We start from the raw sequence: 16,674 nt of genomic DNA, 5'->3' as shown, positions 1-16,674 counted from the left end.
ACATAACGGTACAAAACACAAAAAATATACCTCATTGGCCGCTTTCCCTTGAGAGACAATTAGGTTATCTTCTTCAGTCCTTTATGCATTAAGCACTTTATTCAGTCTTCATTTATCATCGCTGGTCTTAGGCAGAGGAAACCGCGAGGTGTCTGCCTGCTAGTAGCTTGGTCCAGAATGTTCTGAACAACAGGTAGCATCTCTCAAAGTAACACCCCGTCAACCCGCGGCAACAAACTTTGGTTCCCCCCTTAATTAAGATATGTTCCCCCATATCAGAACAAACAATATACATGAAATATATGAAAGTATGCTTTTAATATTAAACCTTTATTACTAGAAATGTATATATTTATTAATTCAATATTTTTAACATAATATTTATTAATCTATTATTTATTTATTTATTCTGACTTCGATGGCAGCTACACTCCCACCAAATCACTTGTGATTTCACTCAAACCTACAAAACTAAGTTAGCGCTGGATGACAAGACACATTGCAAGGAAAATGTGGCAGCATCACTCGGCTTCAATCAGGGTCACCGTCTTATGGATGGGTCTCTCCAAGTAGACAGCCTTCCCGGTGCGTTTCCCTTCCTTGTCCAAGGTCGAGTCACCGATCAGCAGTTGCAGTTTCCTTACGCAACCATCTTCTGCAGGATAGACCTTTGTGACCTTGGCCAACTTCCACTCTGTTCTTGAGGCAGTGTCATCTTTGACAATCACTATGTCATTGACCTGAGCGTTCCTGCGCTTACGTTGCCATTTCTGACGTGGTTGTAAGTTCAGCAGGTATTCTTTGCACCATCTGGACCAAAACTCGTTGGCTAAGTATTGGACCTTGCGCCACCTCTTCCGAAGGTAGAGGTCTTCTCTTTCAAACTTTCCAGGTGGTGGAAGAATGATCGAGGACTTCATTGTCAGTATATGGTTAGGTGACAGAGGCTGTGGTCCCGTAGGATCGTTCAGTAAGTGAGCTGTTAATGGTCGACTGTTGATGATCGCCATTACTTCATAGAAGTATGTCCTCAATGATGGAGTATCCAGTCGATTGGAGGACTGATCCAGGATAGACGTCAGCACACTTCTTATTGTCCGAATCTGCCTTTCCCAGGCACCGCCCATGTGGCTTGCAGATGGCGGATTCATGACAAACTCACAGCCTAGTATCTTCAGGCGTTCTTGATCCATCTCCTTCAAGGCCTCTACGAACTCACGCCTAGCACCGACGAAATTGGTGCCTTGATCGCAGCGGAGTTGTCGAACACTGCCACGTATGGCTATGAAGGCACGGAGAGCGATCAAGAAAAAGTCTGTGGTCATCTCTTCAAGAAGCTCTATGTGCACTGCACGAGAGCATAAGCACGTAAACAGCAGGCCATAGCGCTTTGACTCCTTCCGTCCGTCCTTAACGTAGAACGGTCCGAAACAGTCAATTCCGCAATACGTGAATGGAGGTGTTTCTTCCAGGCGGTCGCGCGGCAAGTCTGCCATTTGCTGATTCTCTGTAGACCTTCTAAATCTTCTGCACTTGACACACTTGTTAATGCAGGATGAGACTGCATTACTGCATCCGAGTATCCAAAATCCATTGGCTCGTAGCTCGTTGACTGTTATGCCACGTCCTTGATGTTGCACTTGTTGATGATAATGCCGTATAAGCAGTCTTGTTACGTGACCTTTGGCAGGTAAAACAGCTGGATGCTTGATGTGATGGTGCAAATCAGCATGCGTCAGCCGACCTCCCACCCTGAGGATTCCCTGTTCATCAAGGAAAGGGTTCAGGTTGTAGAGCTTACTGGTCTTAATGAGCTCCTTCCCATGTTGGAGAGTTTGGATTTCTTCCGCGAAGGCTTCTCTCTGAACAAGACTAATGATGGTAGCCTCAGCGTCGCTCCTTTCCACCAGACTTGTAGCTTCATTTGTTCTTGAGATTGAACCTTTCAGCTCCTTGGCAAGTCGCAGGAGACGAGCAATGGCCTTGACCAATCTTGTCCAGCAGGAGAACTTAAGGAAGCGATCCAGCAGTGAAGCTTGTGCAGCTGAAACCTTGTGTACAACAACGTTGCGTACTTCAGGGTCTTCTGCTGCTACATCTTCCACCTCAACATTTCCACTGGGAAGTTCTTCACTCCAGAGAAAGTCAGGACCAGAGAACCAGTTGGAGGCAATGAGATCCTTTGCCCGCAGGCCTCTCGATGCATGATCGGCGGGGTTATCTTCTGAGCTCACATGTCTCCACTGATCTGGTCTGGTGCTGTCTTTAATCCGTTGGATGCGATTTGCCACAAACACGTGGAATCGTCTTGCATCGTTGTTCACGTATCCAAGGACGACCTTTGAGTCTGTCCAAAAGACTTCTTGAGCGTCTATTTCTAGTTCCTTTCTTAGCATGTCACTTATGCGTACAGCTACGACTGCTGCCGATAGCTCGAGTCTTGGCACAGTTGTGACTTTAGTGGGGGCCACTCTGGATTTGCCCATCACTAAGGAGCAGTGAATTTGTCCTGTTTCACTGATTACCCGCAGGTAAGTACATTCTCCATATCCCAGGACGCTCGCATCGGAGAAGTAATGGAGTTCGTATCTTTGGACTTGCTTGAACTCTGATGGGAGATAACATCGCTGAATCTTGACGTCTGCCAGGTTCTTCAAGTCCAGGAGCCAGGACTCCCACCGTGGTTTTAGATCGTCAGGCAGCGGATCATCCCATCCGACCTTGTCGCGGCACATCTGTTGAAGTATTTGCTTCCCGATTAGGATAAAGGGAGCGACGAAGCCTAAGGGGTCGAAGATGGAGGCCACAGTTGACAACACTCCTCTTCTAGAAAGTGGGCGTTCGTCGACCACCACTCTGAAGTTGAAGTGGTCTGATGTGACGCACCATTTCACACCTAGCGCTCTCTCCATCTGGGGTTCACCCAGAGCCAGGTCTTGACTTCTTGACGAATCTGCACACTCTTCTTTCGGGAGGGATGCAAGCACCTCTTGGGAATTGGAAACGAACTTGTGGATGCGCAACCTTCCAGAGCTGCAGAGCTGTCTGGCTTCAGCAACCAAATTTATGGCTTCTTCCGGCGTTGAGACACTTATCAGGCCATCGTCGACGTAAAAGTTCTTGTCGATGAAGTGGATTGTTGCGTCACTGAATTGACCTCGACCTTGTGCGGCGACATGCTTGAGACCGTAGTTCGCACAGCCGGGTGACGAGGCTGCACCGAATAGGTGCACTTTCATTCGGTACACAGATGGCTCTGTCTTGATGTCCCCGTCGTCCCACCACAGGAACCTGAGGTAGTCCTGATCTTCTGCTCTGACCCGAAACTGGTGAAACATGCGCTCAATATCGCACATCACGGCTATTGGGCCCTGGTCGTTAAGTGATACTCCTTCGAACTTGGCTGAACAGTCAAACACCACACGGATCTTCCCTGGCTTCTGGTGGTGGTAGACTCCGTGGTGTGGAATGTACCAGCAAGAGCCTCGTTGGAGTTCACTTTCCGGGACCTTCTCAGCATCTCCACAGGATATTATGCTGTTCATGAATGCAACATAGTCCTTGTGGTACTGCTTGTCCTTCTCAAATCTCCTTTTCAGACACCGGAGACGATGGTCTGCACACTTCATGTTGTTGGGCAGATGCGGTTTGTCTTCTTTAAATGGCAATGGCATTTCGCGCTGTCCATTCGCTAGTGTCTTTATGCCCTCCTCCATCTTCGTGATGAAGCGCAGGTCATCCTGAGAGAAATGTGCGTCTTCCACGTTTCTCTCGCTGAAGTCGGATTCAAGCACTTTCAGCACATCTGTTGGAACGATTACTTCCTTGACTTGTGTTCTGCATATGTACTGAACTTGACTTGCTAGGTCACTCTGTGACTGTAGACTTGGTGTGACTTGTTTCACAATGATTCTGTGACTGCTTCCTATGGCGTCTCCATAGTCAACACATGGGTTGACGCAGCCAACGATGCTCCATCCAAGATCAGACCTTACTGCGAACGGCTCGTCATCCTTGCCTGATACAATTTCTCTCGGCAACAGGGCTTGGGAACAGTTGTACCCTATGAGCAGGCCAACGTCACAGTCTATCAGAGGAGCAATTTCTTCAGCAAGGTGCTCTAAGTGAGACCATGCTCTTGCTGTCTTGGGTGTGGGAATGTGACTTAGACTAGCAGGGATGAAGTCTCGCGAATAAGTCACGGGAAGAGGGATTTTCTTGGCGGAGTAAAACCCTCTGACCTGCAACCCAACTAGCTTGTGACTTGGTATTACAGTCTGCTTGGACGCTAGTGTGGATAGCTTCAATTGCACAGGCTCCATCTGTGCGTCAAGAGCCTCTGCCCTTTCTTGTAGGATGAACGTGCTATCGCTCTGACTGTCCAGAAGAGCGTATACTAGAACTTCAGAATCTGGGTTTGTTGTTGTTGACAGCCAAACTGGCACTATTGTGGAAGCATATGTGCTGTTCCCATTGTGCATGACTTGGTTGGACACAGCTGTGCTTGCTACTTCAGTAGTGGTGGATTCTGTGGACTCTTTAGACTTTTCCTTTCCCTTTGAGGGTTTTCCACTTTCTCGTTGTCCATCTTGGACCTTTTCATCCGTCTTGGCACGGTCTTCATGCAAACATGTGGGATGCCTCCCCTTGCACACGTTGCAAACACTTTTCTTCTCACAGCTCTTTGAGTGGTGTCCTGGCCTTAGACATGCAAAACAGAGTTTCTTTGTCTGCACATACTTGACTCGCTCTTTGACAGGCTTCTCCATCAACTTCCGACATGTCTGAATAACATGGTTTGTCTTCTCACAAAACATGCATCCTTTAGCATCGCCCTTTTGTCCTTCAACATCTGGCCTCTCTTCAGATGCACTTGCTAGCACCTTCACGCCAACATTGCGGACCTTAGATGGCTTTGCTCTTTCAGCATCACCACTCTTCAGAGCATGAAGCGAAGTCATTGGATTACAAGCTATCTTAGCTTCTCTGGACACAAACTCAACAAAGGTGTGGAACTTCGGAAAGTCATGGTTTTCTTCTTCGTAGTCCATTACCTTTCTGTTCCACCTGGCAGTGAGCCAGTCAGGGAGCTTACTGAGAATTCTTTGATTTTCACTGCAGTCGTTTAGTACTTCAAGACTCTTAACGTGACTCATGGCTGCTTGACAGCCTCGCAGGAAGTCTGCGAATTCTCTCAGCTCAACGCTGTCTTTGGGTCCGATCCTATTCCACGAATTGAGCTTGTCACGGAAAGCTTTAGCGACCACAAAAGAATTGCCGTATCGCTCTTCTAATATCTCCCATGCTGAGTCATAGGCTTTCTCAGTGCCCACCAGGAAATAACTTTCGATCGCCTTCTTTGCAGCTCCTGTGACATACTTGCGGAGGTAGTAAATCTTTTCATTGACAGGAATGTTCTTCCGGCCTATCAGAGTTAGGAATGACATTTTCCAGTCCTTGTATCTCATTGGGTCTCCACAAAACATCGGCGGCTCTGGCACTGGAAGACGGCTTGTATTTATGGACTCTGCTATCGCTTCAGCTAGCGTTGTTGTGCTATTATCCTGAGAAGTAGGGCGAGCAGCTGGAGACGTAGGCCTTGAGACTTCATCACTCGTGGCAGGGGGCCTACTGGCAGGCTGTGAAGGCATGCTGTACTTTGGAGGGGCTTTAGCTTTAGGTGGAGGCGCTGACAGGTCATGAAGAAGGTCTGATATTTCTTCATCTGAGCCTACGTCTTGTTCGTAGACTTGTAGCCTTGCCTAAGCAGCATTCATTCTTTTCTTTGCTTCCAAACGCTCTAACTGTCTGCGCTTCTCCTCAAGTAACTTCTGTCTTTCAGCATTTTCTGCTTCTTGCTGCGCCTTTCTTTTAGCATCTTCTGCTTCTTGCTGCGCCTGTCTTTTAGCATTTTCTGCCCGCCTTGCCTCTTCTTGTGCTTGCCTTTCAGCATTCTCTGCCTTTTGCTGCGCTAGCTGCCTCCTGTTCTCAGCCTCAAGCCTTTCAAGCTCCTTCTCTTGCTCTTCCATTTCTGCTAGAGCCTGCAAGGTAGCTTGGGTAGCAGCAAACTCTGCTTCCGCCTCCTGCTTCCTTGTGGAAGACGTGACTGAGCGTCTTGAAACACGTCCAGAGGCTGGGCGGCTAAACGTGGACACTCGATCTTCTTTACATGAAAACACTGAACCAGTGTCACCCCATGGTGCTTGCAAAGTTGGCACATGCTTCTCTATGTCTTCATCTTGCAGTACATGTAGCCGTTCAATGAGTTGCTTTGATACAGCATCACAGATGTCGACCCGGCGTCTGGTGTCTGCGTCCGGGGCACTGTGTTTGCGAATATCCTCATAGCGTTCCTTCACTTCGAGATCAGCAGTATGAACTTGAAGTTGGTGTTCATGTAGAGCGTCTGCTGATTTGAGGACGACCTTTGAGTCTGTCCAAAAGACTTCTTGGGCGTCTATTTCTAGCTCCTTTCTTAGCATGTCACTCATGCGTACAGCTACGACTGCTGCCGATAGCTCGAGTCTTGGCACAGTTGTGACTTTAGTGGGGGCCACTCTGGATTTGCCCATCACTAAGGAGCAGGTCGCTAATTACCCGCAGGTAAGTACATTCTCCATACCCCAGGACGCTCGCATCGGAGAAGTAATGGAGTTCGTATCTTTGGACTTGCTTGAACTCTGATGGGAGATAACATCGCTGAATCTTGACGTCTGCCAGGTTCTTCAAGTCCAGGAGCCAGGACTCCCACCGTGGTTTTAGATCGTCAGGCAGCGGATCATCCCATCCGACCTTGTCGCGGCACATCTGTTGAAGTATTTGCTTCCCGATTAGGATAAAGGGAGCGACGAAGCCTAAGGGGTCGAAGATGGAGGCCACAGTTGACAACACTCCTCTTCTAGAAAGTGGGCGTTCGTCGACCACCACTCTGAAGTTGAAGTGGTCTGATGTGACGCACCATTTCACACCTAGCGCTCTCTCCATCTGGGGTTCACCCAGAGCCAGGTCTTGACTTCTTGACGAATCTGCACACTCTTCTTTCGGGAGGGATGCAAGCACCTCTTGGGAATTGGAAACGAACTTGTGGATGCGCAACCTTCCAGAGCTGCAGAGCTGTCTGGCTTCAGCAACCAAATTTATGGCTTCTTCCGGCGTTGAGACACTTATCAGGCCATCGTCGACGTAAAAGTTCTTGTCGATGAAGTGGATTGTTGCGTCACTGAATTGACCTCGACCTTGTGCGGCGACATGCTTGAGACCGTAGTTCGCACAGCCGGGTGACGAGGCTGCACCGAATAGGTGCACTTTCATTCGGTACACAGATGGCTCTGTCTTGATGTCCCCGTCGTCCCACCACAGGAACCTGAGGTAGTCCTGATCTTCTGCTCTGACCCGAAACTGGTGAAACATGCGCTCAATATCGCACATCACGGCTATTGGGCCCTGGTCGTTAAGTGATACTCCTTCGAACTTGGCTGAACAGTCAAACACCACACGGATCTTCCCTGGCTTCTGGTGGTGGTAGACTCCGTGGTGTGGAATGTACCAGCAAGAGCCTCGTTGGAGTTCACTTTCCGGGACCTTCTCAGCATCTCCACAGGATATTATGCTGTTCATGAATGCAACATAGTCCTTGTGGTACTGCTTGTCCTTCTCAAATCTCCTTTTCAGACACCGGAGACGATGGTCTGCACACTTCATGTTGTTGGGCAGACGCGGTTTGTCTTCTTTAAATGGCAATGGCATTTCGCGTTGTCCATTCGATAGTGTCTTTATGCCCTCCTCCATCTTCGTGATGAAGCGCAGGTCATCCTGAGAGAAATGTGCGTCTTCCACGTTTCTCTCGCTGAAGTCGGATTCAAGCACTTTCAGCACATCTGTCGGAACGATTACTTCCTTAACTTGAGTTCTGCATATGTACTGAACTTGACTTGCTAGGTCACTCTGTGACTGTAGACCTGGTGTGACTTGTTTCACAATGATTCTGTGGCTGCTTCCTATGGCATCTCCATAGTCAACACATGGGTTGACGCAGCCAACGATGCTCCATCCAAGATCAGACCTTACTGCGAACGGCTCGTCATCCTTGCCTGATACAATTTCTCTCGGCAACAGGGCTTGGGAACAGTTGTACCCTATGAGCAGGCCGACGTCGCAGTCTATCAGAGGAGCGATCTCTTCAGCAAGGTGCTCTAAGTGAGACCATGCTCTTGCTGTCTTGGGTGTGGGAATGTGACTTAGACTAGCAGGGATGAAGTCTCGCGAATAAGTCACGGGAAGAGGGATTTTCTTGGAGGAGTAAAACCCTCTGACCTGCAACCCAACTAGCTTGTGACTTGGTATTACAGTCTGCTTGGACGCTAGTGTGGATAGCTTCAATTGCACAGGCTCCATCTGTGCGTCAAGAGCCTCTGCCCTTTCTTGTAGGATGAACGTGCTATCGCTCTGACTGTCCAGAAGAGCGTATACCAGAACTTCAGCGTCTGGGTTTCTTGTTGTTGACAGCCAAACTGGCACTATTGTGGACGCATATGTGCTGTTCCCATTGTGCATGACTTGGTTGGACACAGCTGTGCTTGCTACTTCAGTAGTGGTGGATTCTGTGGACTCTTTAGACTTTTCCTTTCCCTTTGAGGGTTTTCCACTTTCTCGTTGTCCATCTTGGACCTTTTCATCCGTCTTGGCACGGTCTTCATGCAAACATGTGGGATGCCTCCCCTTGCACACGTTGCAAACACTTTTCTTCTCACAGCTCTTTGAGTGGTGTCCTGGCCTTAGACATGCAAAACAGAGTTTCTTTGTCTGCACATACTTGACTCGCTCTTTGACAGGCTTCTCCATCAACTTCCGACATGTCTGAATAACATGGTTTGTCTTCTCACAAAACATGCATCCTTTAGCATCGCCCTTTTGTCCTTCAACATCTGGCCTCTCTTCAGATGCACTTGCTAGCACCTTCACGCCAACATTGCGGACCTTAGATGGCTTTGCTCTTTCAGCATCACCACTCTTCAGAGCATGAAGCGAAGTCATTGGATTACAAGCTATCTTAGCTTCTCTGGACACAAACTCAACAAAGGTGTGGAACTTCGGAAAGTCATGGTTTTCTTCTTCGTAGTCCATTACCTTTCTGTTCCACCTGGCAGTGAGCCAGTCAGGGAGCTTACTGAGAATTCTTTGATTTTCACTGCAGTCGTTTAGTACTTCAAGACTCTTAACGTGACTCATGGCTGCTTGACAGCCTCGCAGGAAGTCTGCGAATTCTCTCAGCTCAACGCTGTCTTTGGGTCCGATCCTATTCCACGAATTGAGCTTGTCGCGGAAAGCTTTAGCGACCACAAAAGAGTTGCCGTATCGCTCTTCTAATATCTCCTATGCTGAGTCATAGGCTTTCTCAGTGCCCACCAGGAAATAACTTTCGATCGCCTTCTTTGCAGCTCCTGTGACATACTTGCGGAGGTAGTAAATCTTTTCATTGACAGGAATGTTCTTCCGGCCTATCAGAGTTAGGAATGACATTTTCCAGTCCTTGTATCTCATTGGGTCTCCACAAAACATCGGCGGCTCTGGCACTGGAAGACGGCTTGTATTTATGGACTCTGCTATCGCTTCAGCTAGCATTGTTGTGCTATTATCCTGAGAAGTAGGGCGAGCAACTTGAGAAGTAGACCTTGTGACTTCATCACTCGTGGCAGGGGGCCTACTGGCAGGCTGTGAAGGCATGCTGTACTTTGGAGGGGCTTTAGCTTTAGGTGGAGGCGCTGACAGGTCATGAAGAAGGTCTGATATTTCTTCATCTGAGCCTACGTCTGGTTCGTAGACTTGCAGTCTTGCCTTAGCAGCGTTCATTCTTTTCTTTGCTTCCAAACGCTCTAACTGTCTGCGCTTCTCCTCAAGTAACTTCTGTCTTTCAGCATTTTCTGCTTCTTGCTGCGCCTTTCTTTTTGCATCTTCTGCTTCTTGCTGCGCCTGTCTTTTAGCATTTTCTGCCCGCCTTGCCTCTTCTTGTGCTTGCCTTTCAGCATTCTCTGCCTTTTGCTGTGCTAGCTGCCTCCTGTTCTCAGCCTCAAGCCTTTCAAGCTCCTTCTCTTGCTCTTCCATTTCTGCTAGAGCCTTCAAGGTAGCTTGGGTAGCAGCAAACTCTGCTTCTGCCTCCTGCTTCCTTGTGGAAGACGTGACTGAGCGTCTCGAAACACGTCCAGAGGCTGGGCGGCTAAACGTGGACACTCGATCTTCTTTACATGAAAACACTGAACCAGTGTCACCCCATGGTGCTTGCAAAGTTGGCACATGCTTCTCTATGTCTTCATCTTGCAGTACATGTAGCCGTTCAATGAGTTGCTTTGATACAGCATCACAGATGTCGACCCGGCGTCTGGTGTCTGCGTCCGGGGCACTGTGTTTGCGAATATCCTCATAGCGTTCCTTCACTTCGAGATCAGCAGTATGAACTTGAAGTTGGTGTTCATGTAGAGCGTCTGCTGATTTGAGTAAGGAGAGTGCCTTTTTAGCCTCTTTGGCAAGTATTTTCCATTTCTCATATGTTTTGTCGAAGTTACGTTGAAGTTTCTTTAATTTTTCATCATGTAGTTCCTGACCCTTTTCAGTAAGTTTCCTTGCCCTCTTGTCTTCAGTAACACCAGTGTCTGCATTCACTTCAGTGTCCTTGGCAGGATTTTCTTCTAAGGGTTCATCATGAACAGACTCCTCTTCTTCTTCATGAGTAACTTCTGGGCCTAGCATTTCACTTGCAATGTCCTTATCAGCCATTTTAGTATATTAAAAATTAAACTGAGTTTAAGAAGTAAACTGAGGAGCCTAGAGCTAATTAGCTTGTATTAAATTGTCTTGGAAATTAAAGTAAGTTTCACCTCTTGAAACTATTTTTAAATCAGTTAAACTTGTCCTTTAGTGTCCTATTTTTAAATGCTATTAAGTGAAATTAAAACAATAATGTCAAGTATTAATAATGTAGTAATACACTAATAACTGTAGGCAAGTAATAAATGAGGTCATAATAATGCAGTAGATCACACCTACTTGAATGTCAAGTGATAACTTAAATGCCCAATGGCAAGATACACTAGATTTAGGTTTATGTCAGATAAATATTAAATGAGAGCACCCTTTAAACTGATTTAGAATCACTGAAAATAGGCAAATACCAGTACTCCTTTAAACTAAAATAAGCTTACTTCTCAAATTCCTTAATAAAGTTAAACACTTAACCTGTAAACATTCAAATAGCAAAGGCAACAAAAATGTAGAATAATCAGAAATGTTATCACATTAAACACAGTAGTTACACTTCAAACATTCAAGCAATGAAATATGCAAGTCTTTCACTTATCCTTATGACGAGTGCAAACAGTCCGACTGTATCTTCAAACTCAAAAGGTCCTTTTAGCAGTTGTAGAGGCTACTCCACGTCTTCACATTTAAACTTGCTTCAAACGTGCTTCACGTTGGCATTACCCCACGACTGTCTTTGGTTACCGGTAGGTTGCAAACTGTCCTTTGACGAGTGGCTCCTCCGAAACCTCGAACATCACAGCTCCGACGACGAGAGACGAGGCGCTCGTGCAGGCTCCTTGCTGGCTGCTGGTCACGCTCTCCCCTCGTGCCGCGGTGGCTGAGTTCTCACTGTAATTCCCTCTCAAGTCGAAATCACGAAACCAAGTCGCTCTTAAAGTTACGGGCTTTAATGACACAAAAGCTTCAGTGATGCCACGGATGCCGTGAGAACTGTTAAAGACATACAGACAAAAAACAAAATAAAATACATTATCTCCGTGTAAAGACATCAAAGGAAACAACGCGACCATACAAGCAGGCATGACTCAACAGAAATTCACCACGTTACATCTCTTCAGTCAAACAAACATAACGGTACAAAACACAAAAAATATACCTCATTGGCCGCTTTCCCTTGAGAGAAAATTAGGTTCTTCTTTCAGTCCTTCATGCATTAAGTACTTTATTCAGTCTTCTTTTTATCATCGCTGGTGTTAGGCAGAGAAAACCGCGAGGTGTCTGCCTGCTAGTAGCTTGGTCCAGAATCTTCTGAACAACAGGTAGCATCTCTCAAAGTAACACCCCGTCAACCCGCGGCAACAAACTTTGGTTCCCCCCTTAATTAAGTTCCCCCATACCGGAACAAACAATATACATGAAATATATGAAATGTTGCTTTTAATATTAAACCTTTATTACTAGGAATGTATATATTTATGAACTCTATATTTTTAACCTAATATTTATTTATCTATTATTTATTTATTTATTCTGACTTCGATGGCAGCTACACAATCTAAATTTCGATGTTTTATTTAGCTTAATTTTGTAATTCTGTGGGCCTTGGTGCCCCCCAGGGCATTTGGTGCCCTAGGCGACCGCCTAGTCTGCCTATGCCTAGCACCGGCCCTGCACCTCTTCATCCACCCTTCTGCCCTCCCTCCACCATTCTGAGTTGAGCTGCGTGTCCTGCTCCCTCTACCTCTCCATTTCTCCACTCTACACCTTTCCATCTCCAGCTTCTCTGTCCTCGACCCCTCTGCTTCTGTTCTCAACCTCGCCATCCTTCCGTTGCCCACCCCTATGTCCATCCATTCTGCGCCTCTCCATACACTATCCCGCTCCACTCCTCCATCGCTCCACTCCACTCCTCTATCGCTCCACTCCTCCACCAGACATCCTTCACTTCTCTATCCTCCACTCCTCCACCTTTCCTACCTCTCCATCCCTATATCAGAGGCTCTAAGACTCTAACACGCCTTTACCTTTACAAGAGAGGCTCCACAAGTCCACTCCTCTCATCTCCAACTCTCCAATTCTCCATCCCTCCACCTCCTCTCATCCGTTCATCCAGTCTACTCCTCTACCAGATGACTCTCAGCTCCACAAGTCCTTTCCTCTCATCCTCCACCTCACCACCTCTCCACCTCTCCGTCAGAGGCGCTCAGTTCCAAAAGTTCTCTCTTCTCATTTCCACCTCTCCATCCTCCATCTCTCTATATTTCCATCTCTTCATCCCTCCATCCTCCACATCTCCATCAGAGCCCCTTACGGAGCTCCAAGCGTCCTCTCTTCTCGTTTGCACCTCTAACTCCTCCATCCATGCCCACTTCCTATAAGAGGCTATCAGCTTCACAAGTCATCTCCTCTCCTCTCCTCTCCTCTCCTCTCCTCTCCTCTCCTCTCCTCTCCTCTCCTCTCCCCTTCTCTCCTCTCATCTCCACTCCTCTCCTCTCCTCTCCCCTCCTCTCCTCTCCTCTCCTATCCACCTCTCTCCTCTCCTCTCCATCTCTCTCCTCTCCTCTCCTCTCCTCTCCTCTCCTCTCCTCTCCTCTCCTCTCCTCTCCTCTCCTCTCTAACTTTCACCTTTCCACCTCTCCAACCCTCCGTCCTCAATCCCTCTTCCCTCCATTTCTCCCTCACTCTGTCCGTCTGTCCGTCTTGTCGGCGGCCCCTCAGATCCATAAGTCCTCTCCACAAGTCTTCTCGTCTCCACCCCTCCACCCACCTCTCCACCCCTCCGTCATGTGAGCAACTCCTCAGATCCATAAGGTCCTCTCCAAAAGTCCTCTTGTCTTCATCCCTCCGCCTCTGCATCCCTCCATCCTCCACCCTCAATCCCTCTTCCCTTCATTTCTCCACCTCTCCATCCCTCCGTCATGTCAGCAACTCCTCAGATCCATAAGGTCCTCTCCATAAGTCCTCCTCTTGTCTTCATTCCTCCACCTCTCCTCCACCTCTCCTCCCCTCTCCATCCCTCCATCCCTCTACCCCTCCGTCTCCTCAATGGCCCCTCCACTCCTTAGCAGCCACAGAGCAGCCTCCGGGTCCCTGGCTGCTCAGCCCCCATTATATATGTTTTTACAACACCAAATGTTTTGCTTCATTTAGTTAATGTCGGAAAGAAATAAAGAAATAGTAAAATGTAGTAATGAAAGCCTTTAGTTCCACCCCAGAGCCCCTTCCACCCTTCCTCCCCCCCACCACACACACACACACACACACACACACACACACACACACACACACACACACACACACACACACACACACACACACACACATACAGAACCGTGCGCACACACACACACACCAACACTCTAAATCCCCTTCACCCCACCACCAACACCACCAACACCACTACCCACACACACACACACACACACACACACACACACACACACACACACACACACACACACACACACACACACACACACACACACACACACACACACACACACACACACACACACACACACACCACCTCTACCACCACACACACCCCACCAATTCCCCTGACTCGCACACCCCTCTTTCCCTCCTCCCCTCCCCTCCATCCCCTCCTCCCCTGGCAGGCGCGTCGTGACCACAGGAGTTTGGAAGTGCTGAGGCAACTCTCCCCAGCCAGCCAGCCGCAGCCCAGCGCGGGCCAGAGAGGGTCAGCCAGACTGAGCGCCGCACCGCCGCACGGTCGCACCCCGCCAGCACAGAACAGCACAGTCCAGCACAGCGAAGCACAGTCCAGTACAGAACAGCATAGTCCAGCACAGCAAAGCACAGTCCAGTACAGAACAGCATAGTCCAGCACAGCAAAGCACAGTCCAGTACAGAACAGCAAGCACAGCAAAGCACAGTCCAATACAGAAAAGCAAGCACAGTCCAGCACAGAAAAGCACAGTCCAATACAGAAAAGCAAGCACAGTCCAGCACAGAAAAGCACAGTCCAATACAGCGAAGCATAGTCCAGTACAGGAAAGCACATACAGCAAAGCACAGTCCAGCACAGCGAGCACATTCCAGTACAGAAAAGAACAGTTCAGTACAGAAAAGAACAGTCCAATACAGAAAAGAACAGTCCAATACATCAAGCACAAAGCGCAGCACAGCAAACACAGGTCAGAACAGAAAAGAACAGCCCAGCACAGCAAGCAGAGTCAGTACAGAAAACTAATAGTCCAAAGCAGAACACAAAAGTCCAGTACAGAAAAGAACAGTCCAATACAGTAAAGCACAGCAAGCACACTCCAATGCAGAAAAGACTACTCCAGTACAGAAAAGAACAGTCCAATACAGTAAAGCACAGCACAGACCAGACAAGCACAGCACGCATAGTACAGCAAGTACAGCACAGCACACACAGAGCAGCACCATGCAACAAAGCACAGCACAGCACCCAGGCCCCATCCCAATCCCCTCTCTCTCTCTCTCTCTCTCTCTCTCTCTCTCTCTCTCTCTCTCTCTCTCTCTCTCTCTCTCTCTCTCTCTCTCTCTCTCTCTGTCACTTGTATTCCGCCACATTCTCTCGCTTTCCTATGCACATGAAGGCATGAAACACCAAAATATCTTAACAAAAAAAAAGAAAGAACGCACAGCACATAGCAGCTAGACACGGCCAGAGCACACAGCAGGTTCAGAGGGAAAGGGGAGAGTTCAGGAGGAGGTTGTGGTCGGCTTGGGACAGTCGAGCCATGGAGGAGATAGGAGAGGACAGAAGACGTGGTAAGAAGAGGAGAGGAGAGGGCAGAAGAGGCCGTGAGGAGAGGAAAGGAAAGGAGAGGAGAGGGTGAGGAATGGAAAGAGTGTGGATGCTCCCTGCCGTGGCCTACTGGTATGGCACTCGCCCGCCATGCGGCTGAAAGGGGTTCGATTCCTGGCCCGGTTCCTTTGCCGACCCCTCCCCGCCTCTCTACCAATTCGCTTCCTGTCCACCTCCACACTGTCCTATCAAAAAAAGTTGAAAAAGACAAAAAAATCCTTTTAAAAAGGAAAGAGTGTGGGGGAGTTGTGGAAGAGGAGATGGCGAAAAAAGACCAGACAAACAGGAGTGGAGGAAGGGGAGAGGTGGAAAGGCTGATCGGAGAGAGGTTGAGAGAAGAGCAGGAGAGGTAGCCATGGCTCTAAATTAACGTTTTCATCCAAAATGGCTAGTAGATGTTAAGACTACCAAACACACACCCATTAATGGGACAAAGTGGCTAATAAAGCAGCCTTTTCTCAGCGCGCTAAGCCCCCCACATTTGGGCTTACATTGCCCATGGGGACCCCGACTCGAACCGGGATCATTTCTCAGCCCTACCCCATCTCTCTCTCACAACAGTTTCCTGTCTCCTCTCATACTGTCCTGTCATGATAAAGCTCAAAAAGCCCCCACAAATGCATTCAACATAAAGCGGCCTTTTCTACCAGGCAAAGTGAAATTTCACCAGCATTTGGCCGGTTGGCAGGTGTTAATTTAGAGCCCTGGAGGTAGCCGAGGACGTGCAGAGGCGAAAGCAGGAGCAGCAGAGGTGAAGAGAGAGATGGATGAATAAGAGAACAAGGGAGAAGAGGAAGAATGGCAGAGAGGGCAAAAAAGCAAACAGACAGATAGTTAGACAGACAGCAGGAAAAGGAGAGGTGGAGAGGTCGAGTGGAAGAGAGCAGGAGAGGTGCCAGAGGACTCGCTGTACTGGGGGGAGAGCAGGAGAGGCGAGCAGAGATGGATGAAGAGAGGAGAAGGGAGAAGAAGAAGAAGAAGAGTGGCAGCTAAACAACACTGACATGCAGAAGAGCCACTTTATCCCCCTTAAACCCCCCAGGGTGATAATAGCAGTTGACTCGGACTTAAGATTTGATAGAGAGACTTAAGAACAGAAGACAGATGCTCATTTGTTTAAT

General features: G+C 48.2%; 1 protein-coding gene across 1 annotated transcript in view; it reads left to right on the top strand.

The window, feature by feature from the left end:
• Positions 1-12,884: 12,884 nt before the first annotated feature.
• The window catches only part of LOC134457407 (elastase-1-like), a 25,588-nt gene continuing 21,798 nt past the window's right edge, over positions 12,885-16,674 (top strand). Inside the window, exons 1-2 of the mRNA XM_063209425.1 lie at positions 12,885-12,947; positions 14,373-14,541. Coding sequence (XP_063065495.1) covers positions 12,885-12,947; positions 14,373-14,541 — 232 coding nt within the window. The remainder of the gene's footprint in view (positions 12,948-14,372; positions 14,542-16,674) is intronic.

Source organism: Engraulis encrasicolus, chromosome 10 (assembly GCF_034702125.1).
Source record: "Engraulis encrasicolus isolate BLACKSEA-1 chromosome 10, IST_EnEncr_1.0, whole genome shotgun sequence".
Taxonomy (NCBI): Eukaryota; Metazoa; Chordata; class Actinopteri; order Clupeiformes; family Engraulidae; genus Engraulis; species Engraulis encrasicolus.
The sequence above is the reverse complement of the archived record's forward strand: the minus strand, read 5'-3'. Positions and strand labels throughout refer to the sequence as shown.